The sequence below is a fragment of the Pimephales promelas genome, chromosome 7 (assembly GCF_988280905.1).
Source record: "Pimephales promelas chromosome 7, fPimPro1.hap1.1, whole genome shotgun sequence".
In the NCBI taxonomy this organism is placed as follows: Eukaryota; Metazoa; Chordata; class Actinopteri; order Cypriniformes; family Leuciscidae; genus Pimephales; species Pimephales promelas.
Genome location: NC_142775.1, coordinates 37,891,114 through 37,908,921, shown reverse-complemented (window position 1 = coordinate 37,908,921; position 17,808 = coordinate 37,891,114). Strand labels below are relative to the sequence as shown.

General features: G+C 36.6%; 2 protein-coding genes across 5 annotated transcripts in view; both read right to left on the bottom strand.

The window, feature by feature from the left end:
- cobll1b (cordon-bleu WH2 repeat protein like 1b) overlaps window positions 1-7,979 on the bottom strand; it is a 66,309-nt gene extending 58,330 nt beyond the window's left edge. Inside the window, exons 1-2 of one of the 4 annotated variants that reach the window (XM_089133435.1) lie at window positions 7,927-7,979; window positions 5,753-5,824 (exon numbers count right to left, since the gene is read on the bottom strand). In XM_089133435.1, the coding sequence (XP_088989561.1) occupies window positions 5,753-5,808 (56 nt within the window). In that variant the 5' untranslated portion in view covers window positions 5,809-5,824; window positions 7,927-7,979. Of the gene's footprint in view, window positions 1-5,745; window positions 5,825-6,968; window positions 7,218-7,926 lie in introns of those variants that run through there. The other 3 variants (XM_039683503.2, XM_039683502.2, XM_089133436.1) reach the window with 3 other exon arrangements.
- Window positions 7,980-8,895: 916 nt separating this feature from the next.
- Window positions 8,896-16,553, bottom strand: slc38a11 (solute carrier family 38 member 11). Its single transcript, XM_039683168.2, has 12 exons — window positions 16,142-16,553; window positions 15,627-15,747; window positions 14,418-14,492; window positions 14,080-14,214; window positions 13,923-13,988; window positions 12,889-12,995; window positions 12,230-12,309; window positions 11,664-11,734; window positions 11,413-11,574; window positions 11,193-11,305; window positions 10,043-10,174; window positions 8,896-9,934 (listed from the first exon to the last, which is right to left on the bottom strand). The coding sequence occupies exons 1-12, from the start codon at window positions 16,181-16,183 to the stop codon at window positions 9,647-9,649; spliced, it is 1,392 nt and encodes a 463-aa protein (XP_039539102.2). The 5' UTR covers window positions 16,184-16,553; the 3' UTR covers window positions 8,896-9,646.
- Window positions 16,554-17,808: the final 1,255 nt, after the last annotated feature.

Here is a 17,808-nt window from a genome sequence, read left to right as displayed (position 1 = left end):
ACTTCATGTATACAGACAGTAGCCATCTTAGGAAATAGTCTCGATAAGTCGATCCCCGAACGACGTGCTGAGTGATCTGAACTGTATGAAGTTCAGCGAACTTCTGAACTGTATGAACTGCGTTCGGGGATCGACTTATCGAGACTATTTTTTAAGATGGCTCCTGCCTGTATACATGAAGTGAACTGTCTTCATAAAGTATCTTCTTATTAAACGGTCTGTACACTTACAAAGTTCTCAATGCTTCGTTTTGCATGTATGGAGCCTCAGTATGTTACTGCGTTAGTGTGGGGCTATTTTGAGTCTTGTTAGTGGTATAAAGTAGTGATTTCTTTTTACTTAGTCAATGCCCCCATTACTAGCATTATACGCTAAACAGTTTTTAGAGATAAAACTCTTTACATTTGATTATCATGAAAACAAATCTCAGAGAACGATTGACTTGGTACCGATGTTTTATTAGAGCAAAGGTTCATTGTTAGCCGGAGTTCTCCTTTAATTCAGGTGTGTCTGATTATTGTTGCCATGACTACTGAGGTCAGGCACACCTGAATTAATCAATTTGTCCAATAATGGCAGACAGGAAACAAGGAGCTGGCTTAAGTTCAGGAAGTAGTGCAGCTGTGCATAAAGCCAATTCCAACTGGATACACAATCAGATTTGACCGACAGTGTGAGATATAAAAACTCTTGATTCTATTTACATTTACATTTATTCATTTAGCTGACGTTTTTATCTAAAGCGACTTACAATTGCTATATATGTAAGAGGTCGCACGCCTCTGGAGCAACTAGGGGTTAAGTGTCTTGCACGGGGACTCGATTCTGATTTATTTGAGTATTTGTCAGTTGTAAAGTCCATTTTGCTTCTTTATTCTTATACAAATACTATCTCACTGCTTAGGTAGTGTTTAATGGGCTATATGCACGCATAAATTCCTCATTTGACGCAAGGATGCTTGTCCATTTCCGGTTGGGGAGATTAAAGCGGAGGAAAACGGGATTATGGCAGAGTCTTCAAAATTTACTGTCCTCCCGTCTTTGAAACGAAACGTACATACGTTTAGATGTAATTTTATACATAGTTATGTTTATTTAATATAATTTTAAAAAGAAGCATAAACACAGTGAGGGGTGTCTGTTTTATCTGTTTTTGTGACTAACGTTTTCTTAGTATAACCATGGAGTATAAAATTCAATATTGCGTCGGACTCTACGATCGGCGGAAGTTATCGAGCATCCTTACACCTTCACCGGAAATACCGCCGTGCATAGAGCCCATTACATTACATAATTTATTCATTTATCAGACGTCTTTTTCCTCATCTTTTTTGTCGTAGGAACCAACAATATTCACAGTACACTATGCCATATTTAACCCTTGTGCTGCATTAGATTTTTAACACCGTTGAGTGCATTAAGGACCAAAAATGGCCACATATTAAACATTGCCTAAAATATTATATATTATTATTATTTTCCACTTTTACCAAGTTAAATCTTTTAACCAGCATCAGTCCTCATCATAACTACCAAAAATGTATTCAATTTCAGGATTTTAACCCTTTAATTACCAGTTTTGTTTGCGAAACCATCGATTTGTATAAGAGGAAAAAACACAAAAATTCAATTATTTTCAATAAACTAAATGCAAAGAGAAAACTTTAGATTTGGATTATCACAGTCCCACTTTGCAAAAAATCCCACTTAGCGCGTTAGAGACCAAAAATGGCCACCTATTAAACACTGCCTATTGCCTAAAATAAGGTGCATTTCCACCCATAGGGAATAAATATGTAGTGACGTCATCTGGTGGAATACACTATATAATGCAAATATAATGCTTTTGCTTCAAAATGAAAGGATGTTTGTGCAAAAATCATGTTTTATGTATTACTGACAGCCTCAGATTTAAACAACGTTTTAATGGGTTTCAATGGGCCATTTTTGGTCTTTATGGTGCTGAGTGTTACTATTTGATCTACACAGTGTGTGTTATACATATTTTGCAAAATGGGATCACATTTTTTACATGTATCCAAAAAGTCACAATTTTGCCAAATTTCATACCATTTGCATTAAAACAGCCAAAATGGTCAAAGAAATTAAACTGCAAAAGACCAAAAATGTCCCTAATGCAGCATAAGGGTTAAAGTATAAACAATAAAAATAGTTTTTTTTTAACTATTTTATATAAAAATTAAATAATGCATTCGTGAATCAGACAACACTGGTTGTGTTTCATGGTTTCAAATGGAGATTGCGATTGACTGAAAAACTATATTTTTAGCCAGACCGATGCAGACCCCAAAAATACAACGTGCAAAGAGACCTGCAGGGGAATAGAGTGAAATCAAACTCGTGTTTTTTGGACACCTCATGTAAAAACAGTGCAAATCAATTGTGTAACTTGGCAAAAGGCTGGAAATTTTGGATTTCTAAACAGAGTTGCACCACAGACATACTGTACGACGGTTGATGGCCTGATGCCCTGCAGTGCCAGAGAAACCAGAATCCAGCTCCCGAATTACACAACAACTTCTGTGTGGTTAAGAGTCACGCTGTTAAACCCAACAAAACGTTCCCACTGTAAACCCCCACCGACAACACGAATCAAATGATGCTGGGTGCAAAATCAAAGCTCAAATATAAAAAAACCCTTCAAAATATCACACACACCTCTGATTCAAATCACAATAGCGCAGGGATGTGCTCATAGCATCGTGGGAGAGGTAACGTGTGTGTGTGAGAGAGAGATATATTAATGCAGAAAAAGAGAGTCATGAGAACGTGCTGGAAAATATCTCTCCGATTTCATAGAAAATGCTTCCAGCCATTGGAAAGCTTTCAGCTGACATCATCCTTTGCTAGCTAAATCTGAACCCGTGGAGCACAAATTTCCAAAGTCTTAAAGTCTTACTTAAAGTGTGTTAATAAAGATCATATTTGACGCTAATGCACATGGAGATCTCCTCACTCATGATACAGACGGCTAATCGGCCTCATGTGGTTTTCAGGGACCAGTTCTGTGTCTGGTTTGTGTATTTTAAACGTCCGTCCAAGTCTTCTGATTCTGAGACTGTAGTATTGCCCCCACAGACATGGATTATTACACCAGATAACTACAATTTCGCTCCGAGGTCAAATTAACAAACTGCAGCAACCATTTTTCCAGTAATCTCATAGTAGATAGATAGATAGATAGATAGATAGATAGATAGATAGATAGATAGATAGATAGATAGATAGATAGATAGATAGATAGATAGATAGATAGATAGATAGATAGATAGATAGATAGATAGATAGATAGATAGATAGATAGATAGATAGATAGATAGATACTATGGTGGTTGCTAGGGTGATCTGGGTGGTTGCTATGGTGTTGCTAGGCGGTTGCTATGGTGTTCTGGGTGGTTGCTGTAGTGTTGCTAGGCGGTTGCTAGGGTGTTCTGGGTGGTTGCTATGGTGGTGCTAGGCAGTTGCTAGGGTGATCTGGGTGCTTGCTATGGTGTTGCTAGGCGGTTGCTAGGGTGTTCTGGGTGGTTACTAGGGTGTTGCTAGGCAGTTGCTAGGGTGTTCTGGGTGGTTGCTAGGGTGTTGCTAGGCGGTTGCTAGGGTGTTCTGGGTGGTTACTAGGGGATTTCTAGGCTGTTGCTAGGGTGTTGCTAGGCAGTTGCTAAGGTGTTCTGTGTGTTTGCTATGGTGTTGCTAGGCAGTTGCTAAGGTGTTCTAGGTGGATGCTATGGTGTTGCTAGGAAGTTGCTAGGGTGATCTGGGTGGTTGCTATGGTGTTGCTAGGGTGTTCTGGTGGTTGCTAGGGTGATGGATTATTACACCAGATAACTACAATTTCGCTCCGAGGTCAAATTAACAAACTGCAGCAACCATTTTTCTAGTAATCTCCAGTCTTATCTAAGAGGGAAATGAAAACGGTAGACCCTGTTCTTCGCTAGACGACTCTTGTCCGGTAAAGTAACAAATGCAATTACATCCTCATTTCCCCAGCAAAGAAATTAACCAGGAGAATTTTGTAAGAGACTCACTCCCCCTCCCCTAAAGTTCATTTCCCATGACCTCCACATGTGTCCAAGAGCGTTTCTCAGCTCTGCTCTGCAGGCCGGAAATGCACCGAAGTCAAAGGTCGAGGCAATGCCTGCGACAACAGAGACTGTCTTATAAACAAGCACACAATGTCTAAATCTTCACTCATAAACAGCCCAGTCTACAGTGACAGATCACACAAATGTCAATCCTGTCCAATGCATTGCATTCATACATTTATTTCTACTGTACATAAAATCGCTTATGCCAGATGTCACATTATGCATGTGCAATGAATGCTTGAAAACTGGAAAATCTTGCAGGAAAAATTGTACTAACTTTCCCCCCATAATCTTTAAATCCACAATACGGAAAAACAAACACACATGCATTAGTAGTATTACAACCTTTCATTACACTTTCCTACAGACTCAAATATCCAAACTTACTGTACACAACTGTGCTTGTAATGCAAAATGTTTTTATCGATAATCAATTCATAGCCTAGTTCAGCAGAATACCTTTTACTAACAAAAGCTAGTTGATGACATCATCCTCAAGGAAGTGACATCATGTTGAACAGCACAAACATATTTAATAACATTAAAAATCTGTTTGACGTCAAAACTTTAGAGGAAACTCTTAACCTACATTGATTGTGTAAAAAGGGCCACGAAATCAACCCAAATTGCGGAATTCGATTCGTGGTGAAGGTTTCAAGCGCGTTCCGTCTTTTCCAAGCAAAGTGTTTTTTAATTAAATGCAATACATTTAATCTATTAACTCGTTTCATCTGACTCCATAAAATGAAAAGGGTTTATCAATGATATCTGTGCATCATTAAATACGTTAATACTTGACTATTCCTTTTAACTCTAATGAAAATAAAGTCAAAGTCTGTTAGAATAGCCAAATATAACAATTTATTATGTCAGGTAAATGTATCATTAGAATTCCACAAGATAATCAGAGCAAACCATTAAATGTTTCAAAGAACAAAGAACTTTACCCAACATATTACATGAGCTGAGCCTTGAAGACACAACATCACGGGCTGATCTGAATACAGAAAGCAGCCTCGAACTCTCCCGCTGCACCCTTTACATAGCCAGACCTATACCTGATATGTTAATCACCAGGTTTCAATGGAAAGTTACTGAATCCCCCTACCATGTTTATCGGGGGCAGACCATTTGCTTGGTTGTAATTTGCATTCAGACAACAAGGCAGAAGGTGTTAACTCAAAGACCACACTCCTTTGTGTGACTGTGATTCCTAAACTTCTTAAAAACCTTATTACCTTTTCTTTTATTACTTTGGGAATGAGACATTATTACCAGTCACCCTGAGACCATCAAAATGATTCTAAACAATCCTTAAAGATTATCTGATTCAGATTAAAACCATATTCGTGTGTGAGTTTTCAGTATCATTGACTGAGAGAGTGAAAGAGAGAAGATGCAGATAAGATGTTCAGAGAATAGGGGGTAGGGTGTCAAATGTTAATTTGCAAGCAATGCCTTTTGTCTTTAGAGGCCACTGGTCAGATATTTTCTCTTTAACCAGTTTTTCCAGTCTTACAATTGCACGCCATTGTAACGAAAAAAAAAATCGAAGATATCGAGACAAACAAGCATATTTAAAGATAAACAACACAAATACTCAAACCCAGAGTTAAGGAGTAAATCTTTTAGTGCTTACGGTGTACCTTCGGTCAGGCGGTCGGCTGTGCGCGTTGCCATCCATCCCTGCCGCGGCCTGCATGGCTCTGACCCTGGCACTGAGGAACAGAAAGCAAACACTACTCACTCGTGGCTCAAAGGGAGTGCTGACAGATTAAGAGGTTAAACTCGACGAGTCAGTTTTGGAGAAGGTGGTTCTTCATGCCGAATTGTCAATAATGGGCAGGTTCCCTTGTTGAAAAAACAAACATCTTCAACTTAAACCAGACTAGCTGGTTTGCTGCTCTCCCAACTTGGGTCTATGGGCTGGTTTTAGCTGGAAGACCAGCTTAAACCACTCCAGACCAGCAAACCAGCTTAGGAAGTTTGATTTATTTTTGATTTTTTTGTGTGTTCCCGAGGAGGATATTTACTGGCTGTCACAAAGAAATCCATTTTTAGTCCATTTTAGAAATCCAATTTTTTGGGGAGTGGGATGGTTATTGTAATGACAATGGTAATAAATAATAAATGGTTACTATGTTTACGCATACACACACACACACATACCCACACTCACACCCGCTCACATACACACTTAGATCAAACACTCTTGTCACTGCTGGAATTATGGATTTACAAGATTGCTCACTACTGCACTATGTTGGTTTGTTTGTATGTATGTCTGACTGTTAAATAAAAAATAAAATTTAAAAAATCCAATTTAGTCTAGTGATGTGGTTCAAACGTGAATAATATACACCTCAACATAATATTATTATTTAACCAAAAACTTACTTGCAAATTAACTAATCGGCCAGTGATTCCCCTGCAGTTTTGTCTTATGGAAAATAACATTTTGAAAACTAATTTTATATGAAACAGGCAGCTGTCAACTGTCAAGAAAATGTCAAAAAACATCATCATGCAATTATAAAAACGATATATATATATATATATATATATATATATATATATATAATAATAATAAAAAGAAATACTATTTCTCTAAAAAAAAAAAAAAAAAAAAAAAAAAAATGTTGAAAAAACGAATTCGTTTTTAACAAATTAGCCGGTGTGATTGTGCCACCCAAGTTCGAATATCCAGACTCAACTTACTTTAAGCAAAAGAAAAAATAAAATTACAGTAAGTCATCACTGGGAAGCAATTTCGGCATTTTGTATCCATAACTCATGTTGTGCTTCACGAATAAATCGGTCATACTAGTTTGAATGAGAATGACGCAACGAACGTAACGTTACCTTGATCGCCTTTGAAGTTTTGCGCGGCTGTCAACTGTCATCAGTCTCGTCAAAACACCATCATCAACAACAACTTCAGCACGTTTTGGAGCGTTTCAGCAGACTTAAAGCACTCCTTCTTGGTCCCAGCACCACTTCTGTCCCGTTACCCCATTACAATTCTGCAACTCCCACCATATTTTCCAAAGTCCTCCCCCTGTCAACAGACGCTCCTCTGTTCCTATTTAACCGAGGGAAGACGGCACTTCGCATATTCAAGTCATGACACGATGAGTTACAGTTACTCCCATCTTCACGACTGTTCACACTCCGGATTTACAAATGTATGTGTCCCCCCCGACAAGAAAAGTCCCAACAAAGCAGTGAATGTGCTCTAATAATCCTACGTACAGTAATGCCATGCGAGAGCCTTCCACAGTCTTCTCAAACACAGCATAATTCATTCATAAGTATCATTATGATATATTACTAAAATGTTAATTGACATGCCAATGGTGTAAACTAAAGGATGATCATTAAGTAGGCTACATTTGGTCATGGAAGATTTTAGATTTAGCCTACACTTGACGTGGCGAACCAAAAATGGCAAAATAGCGACATCTAGTGATAGAAATGCTGTAGTACGTTATTTATTTCTCTATTATTCAGACGCCTTCACCAAGATTACATTTCTTGTCACTATACTCACCCTCATGTCGTTTAAAAGATGTATGCTCATACATTAAAGGAGAGTTTCTGAAGAATATCCCATGAGAAATATTTCATAAAATAGTAATAGACGTTGTCACGTTTGTCAAGAAGACTCAAAAAAGTCTCGTGCTTTTGTTTTGGCCTCGTGCTTTTAGCGTGGACCTTTTCCCCGACTGTGATGACGCGTTTTAGTAAATCCTGCAGTTATTTATTTTATCTTTCTTTAATGTATGTTCATTTATAACATTATACTTTGTAATTACATTACCTTGCATCAAATGACAACAGGCTTAGTGAACGCTGCTGTGAGAGTGTTTCTTACACGGCGTTTGTGGGAGTGACAGTCAAATTGACGTCTTTCTGTCTTCTGACCCGTTATCATTCTCCCTCTATATTTTTCTTCCTTTTGAAAGTTGTGAAAATACTTTTGTGGAGTTTTGCTTTTGCTATTTCAGCAAATGGGAACACGAAACGACTTCCGCTTCTGAGAACCGGAAATTTGAAAAGTCAAAGTTTAAAAAAAGGGAAAATATAAAGGGTCAATATATTTTTCAGATTAACTGCTCAGAGTCAGCTGTTGTCAAGCAAGCATTTATGGACAATACAGGAGTTTATAAGCAAAGAGGTCGTCAAAATACATGACAGACTCCGTTTGGAGTGTCGTGCTATTATATGGTAAACTATTATGTTTACATAGCCTATTATTCACAAAGTAGCGAAATTGCGGTCGACATGAAGTCTCAATTTAATTGCTTATGAATTTCAAGTCATTTTGTTTGCGAGTCAAGTTTCATAACGTATCTCCGGTTAGCCAAAGGCGGCACACCACACTTCCCACACACACTAAGGTTATTTGACCAATTAAACCTAACCCAACTACAGACAAACACAGGGGGATCTTCTTTTTCTAAAAGTCATAACATTTCCATAACATCCTGGGGAGACAGCTCAAATATGTTTTTGAATAAACTGAATAATCTTGAGACTAATAGGCCTAGCGTTTCATATCCAATCGTAGGCCTATAGGGAAAAATGTTGTTTTAAACATGTAGCCTATACGTTTTTTTTTACGGTTAGACAAAAGATTATATTTTTAAGAATGTTGGCTAAACAGTTTCTGGTCCCCAATTATTTTGTTTTCATACTAGCCTACTGTATGGAAGTAAATGTAGAACAGAACCTTGGTTGCCAACGTCCTTTAAAATATATATATATATTTTTTTTTTGTTCAACAAAACAAATAAACTCATACAGTTGTACCGTAAAGCAACATGAGGGTGAGGAAATTATGACAGAATCTTCCTTTTTTGGGTGAACTATACCTTTAAATAATAATAAATAAATAAAAATAGTTTTAATAAAAATCAATCCAACAACAAAATAGTGGCTGAAATCAATAAACACCTCCATATAACTCGCAAATATGCAGCTTTCCGTTGTTATCTTTTACTTTGTTTATGAAACAGATTGATTATGGCAGTGAAGGCTTAATTTCTTTCATTGCAGTAATTCAAACTGGCACACCTCGTTTAGCTAAGGTTCAAAGAGGAAAAATTATCAGTGAATCAACTTAAATTTGGGTCTGTTCCTTATAATAAAGGCAAGCTACTGTATGGGTTGAAAAGACTTAGAACATGCACATACTGTATACTTTAACTTAAAATTAGTGGTGGCGGGTATGCAGATAGACCTATAACTATTATGGTAAATATTATATATAAATGTCGCAAATTTTTTCACAAATTTTTGGAAATTACCACCACAAAATCAGTCATTTTGATCGCAAAAATCACAAAAAAAATCGTGAAATCCTGGAGGGACTGTATATTGAAAATATGCCACTGACAGTTAATCACAATAACACATTTTTTTAAGTAAAATATATATTGTAGCCTTTTTATGATGTACATTCTTTAATATAACAATTGTAACAACAATGTATCACTAGAAAACAGCATATAATATGATTCCAGTAAAATAGATTTAAGTCAGAAAGTGCTGGCACTCTGTGTGGTGTTCATAAACTGCAGCACACTGGGTGAAGTGGTGCTGGGAACTGAGGTGTTGGAGACGGTACAGTAGAACATCTCTGCTCCGTGTGAACAGTCCTGAGGGAAGAGCACCATCATGACTAAGCCGATTATCATAACACAAACACCTGCCGCCAGGATGATGCTGGGAATGAGGTTTTCCCCACGAAACCAGCGGTCATCCGAGAGCTTCAGAAAGCAGGCGGCGGGGAAGATGAACATGAGAGGTATAGCACTCAAAACACCCTGAAAGAGATGGAAAAACAGACACAAGATTTACAGACATCTCTGAATGTGACTGACCAGCAACATCAACTACTGTTGCTAACCACATATCTTGTCAGAAAAACTCACATTTAGTTCCAGTACAATACCCAGGCAGTCATATGAGAGGGATATGGCAGTCGCTGCTGATATGATCACCACGGTAATGATGAAATGGACGATGTTACCGAGTTCTCCTTTAAAAAAGACATTGGAAATCACCTGGACACCATCAAGGAACAAATTTAAAGTAAGTTAAACAAATACTAAAACAATCAAGTTAAGTATGTCGGACTTTAAAATTAATTTTAAACATTGCATTGTCATTAAAGAGTCAAGATGAGTGTAAATGGCATACAGAAAGCTCTGCAAATGTCTAAAGATTTTGACAATGTGTTGCAAAAAATGATTTTAACTTTCCTTTTTTAATGAATTATAAAAATGCTATACGTTTTTTTGCCATAGGAACCAGTGTTATTTTCGTGTAATTGAGATATGATTTTTATATGTTTTTTAAAATTCGTTTTTAATTATGACTTAGACTTCCTTTATTAATCCAAGAGAGGAAATTAAGGTGTTATAGGAGCAACAGAAATTGAGACAAAATGCATAACAAAAATAGACAATACAATCAATCAATAATCTGAATATCTATAATTACAAAAAGATATGGTATATATACTAATATATATACTATATATACTAATTGTATATATACTAATACTAATATATACTAAATAACTTGCATTCATGCATCTACATAAGTACACATAAACAAATATGCAAACCATACAAACCCGTGTTTTTTTTTTAAGTTAACAATCAACTACATCAAGTTAAACCAAATTGAAATATAATAAATAAACAACTGGTACACATGTATTATTTCACTTTATTTTTATTGTATTTTATGGTTTTAGTTTTTTTTTTAGGTGTTTAAGTTAGTTTCAGTTAACTATAATAACCCTGACACATTCAATTAGTTTGGTATTTATGTTTATAAATTTTACTTGTTTTAATTTTATTTGTCAAAGAATCACTGTCCCCAATACTGATGTCATTCCCATCACAAGTAATATAGAGAACAATATATATTTGATTATGATGGAAAATCAACTTGAAGGTTCTGAAGGAAAAATATAAGGACGTGATAAATGTTTTTGTTTTTACAAGCTATCAAGTAGCCAAAAGTTCCCCTAGCTGAAGATTCACCCGATATAAAAAGTTTAAATTATCTCACCTCACGGGTAACAAAGCACTCCAGAGGGAACGTGGTGATTATACTGACACCGTAGCAGAATCGACCGAATGTAGCCAAGTTATCATTCCTGCAGTAGTTCTCAAATATATCACCTTAACACAACAGGAAAACGTAATCGTGTTCTGGTTCTTTCAGTGCATAACATATTTATCAAAGTAATAGGTGCCGATATTGTGACCCAGGATTTACAACAATTTACCTTGTGTATAACCAGTAAAAGTTGCATAACCTGCAGCTGCAAAGACAACACTGACCAGCACAGCTGAGCCCACAGATACATGCGTGACAAGAGACCAGCTGCTCAACGTGGGCTCCTGCAGTGACCCATAGATCATGAAGCTGTTATGGTGGCAGATAAAAGCTGAAAAAAAGAGAAGTTTTTCAATTGAAAACGTTGAGAATGCTCATCTCTGACCACACTGATGAAGAAAGGTGTATGTAAAACCTCACCAAAAGACATGACAGCAACTGCCTGAATTGCATTCCACCGTGCAAACACCCATGCATCATCTGATGCAGGTCTGTGGACAAAAAAAGTGTAAGTAAACACATAAAGCTAGGAATTAATTGTATAAATATTGTTTAATGTTTGTGCATGCCCATGCAATATAATTAGTTACTTTTTAGCATGCCACAAAAGAATCAGTCACGTCCCTAATACTCTAATACTATAGAAAACAGTATTATAGTGATTTTTTTGCCTGTTTAATCATCTGCTAGGTGAAAATCACATATTTGTTCTGGGTTCACACGGGTTAGGTGTTTTCCTTATGAACTGAAGCATCACAAAACGTGTGTATTGTTTCACTGGAGTGTGTCACTATATGCCTTGTTACACAGAGACAAAAATGTGATGGAAAATCAAATAACAAATAAAAAAAAACCCCCATTGAGATCATTTCTCAGAAATGAGTATTTAAAAGGGTAAATCATTATCCTGAGCTGCGGTCAGCAAACACGAGCATATGGTGGACGGTGTGAATGAATGCACACAGACGGGAAGAGGGATTTTATACATCTGTGGTCCTAGTGTCGCAGCTCTCACGACCACTGTGATGAGGATGGCAAAAGTCAAGAGCATGGACAATAAAGATACCTGGAAAAGAGCAGGGAGAGTTTAAAGTGGTAGTTGCATATACTGTAGGTTGTCAATGGAGGGACAGAAAGCTCTCCAATTTCATCAAAAACAATTGAACGGAAAGAGAAAGTCATACAGGTTTGGAACGACATGAGAGTGGGTAATTAATGACATCATTTTGTTTTTTGTTTTTTTGGGGTGAAATCGCTCTTTAAAGGAATAGCTCACCCAAAATAAAAATATTCATGTTTTCCATGATGTTATTTTTCTGTGGAGCACAACAACACCTTGGCTTCAAATACCTCAAAATAGCACACAGGTCATATGGACTCTCCTTATAAAACTTAATGTAATTGTGTTTTTTTTGGTCAGTTTTAGAGCCTGATGTAGGTAATCAGACACAGTCACTATGAAAAGCTGTTGTATGAAAATATTGTCCTTTTGTGTTCCACAGAAATACAGCAAAATACATGTTTGAAAATACATAACAGGCGAATGACAGATATTAGGGTGAAATATTCCCTTAAAGCTACAGATCACAAGTGATTATATTAGAAAAAAAGAAAAGAGCACAGTGAATAGTTGGTAATACTCAACCTTTCCCAGCTTTGCTATGTCTTTATAGAGAGACAGGGGCAGCGTGAATAGAAGAGTGGACATCAGAATTACAAAATGTCTATCTGTAAGAATGTTTCCGGGACCAACTGGAAAAAACAAAGAGCACACAAAAAAAGTCAAGATTCTGCCTTTATCAATGGGTTCACAGAGAAATAACTGCGACTAATTTTTTTAAGGGGGCCTTTCAAACCATGGACACAAGACATTTAGAGCCAAGATGAATTTATTATACTTATACATTGTACTTTACTTCTAATATACTATGTTTTATGAATATATACTGTAACTCTAAACTTTAGAGTAAAAAAAAAAAAGCGCTAATTAAAACCAAGCAGAATAACAGTTGCTATAAAAACCTGAAATATTAACACAAAATAATCCACATTTGCATATCAATTATGCCTATAAGGCACATGTATGGGGAATCCTATGCCCCGCTTAAAGGGGTCATCGGATGCCCATTTCCACAAGTTGGTATGATTCTTTACACTCTTAGAAGAAATGGTTCTATTTAGAACCAGAAATGGTTCCATCCCCCGCTTCATATATAGAACTCCAAAATGGTTCTATATAGAACCATTTTTTGGTAAAAGGTTCTATTGGCCAAGTATGGAACCCCAGGGTTCTATATAGAACCCAGAGGAACCCTTTTTTTAAGAGTGTATAGAACCTTTTAGGGGTTCCAAATACGTAGCACTGACAGAACCTTTTAAGGTTCTATATTATAGAACCTTTTCTTCAAAGAGTGTAGGGTCTTCATGTAAAGCTTGTAACATACTTTGGTAAAAATTTCTCAATGGTTGTGTAAAACAACACCCTTTTCACCTCCTCAAAAACAGCTCTGTTCACTGCGACCCGTTTCGATGCATGTCACATTAAATTACAATGAGCCATATAATGAAAATAAATTGTGTCCACACACTGCAAAGACACATTTCTATGCAAACACCATATAAAAGTGACTTTTGCATCTGATGACCCCTGTAAAAAAGTAAATGTGATAACCAGCTCACCTCCTTGGATCCTCATAAACACTTTGGTCAGCGTATCACCTGTGATGATGTTGTAGCTGATCATTGCTATATGTGGGACACAATAAAAGGCAATCATTTTCTTCTAAATGTCACTTCACCTCACAATATAAATACAAGCACAGATGTCTGTGATTACCGATGAATGGGTAAAGAAACTGCAGAGCTGACACGATCAAATATCCTATCTGGCCAAATGTGCTTTGAACCAGAGACTGATAACTCTGAGTGCCAGACAGATTTCCTCCTCTGACCAGCAGAATGATGGAGTAATCTGCAGAAAGAAAAAAATCGTATCAAATCATGATGGGATATATATATATATATATATATATATATATATATATAGTTAAACTATCCCCACAACTTTATTCTAGGCTTTCTTTGTAACCAGTGCATGCAAGTATTTTAAAAAACAGATGATTATCATCAAGATGCATTCCTGTACCATAGGGAATGAACATTTGCAGTGCATACCTGTGATAAAGGCAACCAGAAAAAGCAGTAGAAGACCCATTGGGAGACCAGCCTGACTCAAAGAATACGGTAAACCTAGATCAATGAAACCAAGAGACCAGAGATGTGAAGGACTTGTTGAACACTATAGCACAATTTTTGGAAGCCAAATATTTCATATACATTAAAGAATCCATGAAACTATTCACATAAATGTGATAACTAGCCCCAGTCTCCTCTACAGGGTAGTGGGAAAGATCAGCTGACTAGATTTGTTTTTTCCCTCTGATAAGGCAGGTGATAAAGCACAGAAATAGCTACCGCCAAGAATGCATATATGCATTCAAATGTAATGCTGACCTTTTCTGGATCCCATGTCATTGGACCAGAAAAAAATATATATTTTTCTTTTTTTTCCTGCAGCAGAAGCATGTGAACTGACTGGGGCTGTTCACTAGTCATATGATCCTGTACCGCGTGGAATCTAAGCCAGTTCTTCTACTGACCTATTAAAATATGCACAAATGCGAGAAAATAATGAACGCAAATGCATCCAAATCATTAAGCATGCTTTTGTCTTAGGTATTTTATAAATATATTGTATTAATAGCTATTAGGAATATTCTGTTTTGTTTAAAAGTAATTAGACAAGACATAAAAAGACAAAACTATTGTTAACCAAGAGTCGTCAAAACTATGGGAATTATGTAGATTTTTTTTTTTTTAAACAAATCAGATTTACTCTATATTATACCACACTATTTGCTAGACATGCTCTCAACCACCTTCCTGAGATGCTTTTTAAACACTTCAGGAGTTCATGTATGGCTGGCTTTTATATGCTCCAACTCATCACTTAATAATGTTAGCTTTGAAACAACTATATCTATAAAAAAATACAATTTATCCAATTCCCACTATATTCGTTAGTTGCTTATTAGCATTAATAGAATATTGATAGTTTATTAGTATATATTAATGCCTTATTTTGCATAATCATATTCTACATCCCTTATTCCAACCAAAAACTTAAACTTAACAACCTTAGTAACTATTAATACGCAGTAATTAGGAGTTTATTGAGGCAAAGATGACCCAATTTGTCAAAAAGTTATTAAGATCAAGAGGAAAATATATTGGATTAGATGCGTCTAAAAATTTGACTGGTAGTGCATTTATTAAATTGATATTTAATAACAAATTATTTTACCATTAACAACAAAATATTACCTATAATTCCGGATCCAATAATGGAATTGATGAAATTAAATGAGGCAGATGATATAGAGCTAGTTCCACTTTTCCCTGTGTCCTTATCTGAGGACAACAAACAATCCCGGTCATCCTCCATCTGAAAAGACAAAAACTCACATCAGGAGCATGTTCAGTCAGCCCATTCTCACTCCCAAGGCGTCACCTAACTGACGCCTTGGGAAGCATTTGACCATGCTTCAATATCTGACGCTTTAGGCGCCCTTTAGCGTCAGTTAGATGACGCCCTAGGATCGCGTGTACCCTACCCCCAACCCATACCTAAACCTAACCGCGTCCTCTAACTGACGCTTTCCTTTAGCGTCTGTTAGATGACGCCGTAGGATCGCGTCATGTAAGTGACGCTGAAGGGCGCCTAAAACGTCAAATATTGAAGCATGGTCAAAGGTGACGCCTTGGGGTGAGAATGTGTTGGTTCAGTTTACCTCAAATTTATGATTATTCATCAATCAGCAAATAATGTGCAAACTCACCTGTTGAACTGTGCCATCTTTCTCTCTTTTGTGGTTTTCCATTAAAACGATCCTTCTGTGATGTCCCAGATGGATGTTCTACATGTTATGGAGTAAAAGTGCTCCACCTGATTCAGTCAGTCCGCCCACAGAATGAAAATACGCCCCTTCTTGCGTTTAAGCATCAGCTACAGGCTATCGGAAAAGCTATTTCTGCATGAATAACTTAATCTGTGCTTGACACACAAAGCCTGTTAAACCGTATTATAGCTGTTGGCCAAACATTTGCTCAATAGTCTCCCTTTCTGCTGAAATAATGGAAAGTGACTGCACTTATGCACAGATAGATAGATAGATAGATAGATAGATAGATAGATAGATAGATAGATAGATAGATAGATAGATAGATAGATAGATAGATAGATAGATAGATAGATAGATAGATAGATAGATAGATAGATAGATAGATAGATAGATAGATAGATGAAAGGACAGATAAGACAGATAGACAGATAGATAGATAGATAGATAGATAGATAGATAGATAGATAGATAGATAGATAGATAGATAGATAGATAGATAGATAGATGAACAGAAAGACAGATAGATAGATGAAAGGACAGATAAGACAGATAGATAGATAGATAGATAGATAGATAGATAGATAGATAGATAGATAGATAGATATATAGATAGATGAAAGGACAGATAAGACAGATAGACAGATAGACAGATAGATAGATAGATAGATAGATAGATAGATAGATAGATAGATAGATAGATAGATAGATAGATAGATAGATAGATAGATAGATAGATAGATAGATAGATAGATAGATAGATAGATAGATAGATAGATACTAAAACAAATAGGGATGCACGCAAGCTCTAACCATACGCCATATGTGCTGTAGTTTACAGTGTTTTGGTGTCGGTGTGTGTGTGTGTGTGTCCTGCAGAAAGTCTGGTGCTGCTGAGCAACTGTCCCGTGACGCAAGTCCACACTCTGAGCGCAAGACCAAAAACTGCACAACTTAGATAGATCAGTTGTGAACACTGGAGTATATTATTATACATTGTTTAGTAACATTATTTATACTTAACTATGCTATGCTATGCTAAAATACGCTTCTGCTTCAAGTGAAATCGAAATTATTCTTGAAGATAATAAATGGTGGAAGTAACACTTTTTACAGGATCATCAGTAACTCAGTAACTCAGTGGTTGTTTGTGCAAGATACACGGTAGCCACATTTGTCTACTACGAATTCAACTCCCTTGGACATGGACTACACATTTACAGATTATGTGAGTTGATGTCAAATAAAAGAGATTCGTTGTCACATCCTACCCCACTATAGACCTTATTCAGAGCAACGCCATGACAGGAATGAAAGTGAGGCTGTGAGGGATAGACTTACCGTGTTTCCAATGGCATCCGCTGTAAAAAGCTGAATAAAGCGGCTAGATTACTAACAATTTTCCACAGCTTACATTGTCGGGAGTTTGTCAACTGACATTTCGTTGAAAGATACTTTTCCAGTGTTTCATGAACAGAACAATCCGAAAACACATTAAATAACAATACAGCCAATTGAAGAGATGCAAGTATATTTTTAATGTATGTGTGGGTAAAACACTGAAAGACAACCAGACAAAACAGTGAATTTCTGGCAGCCATGCACAA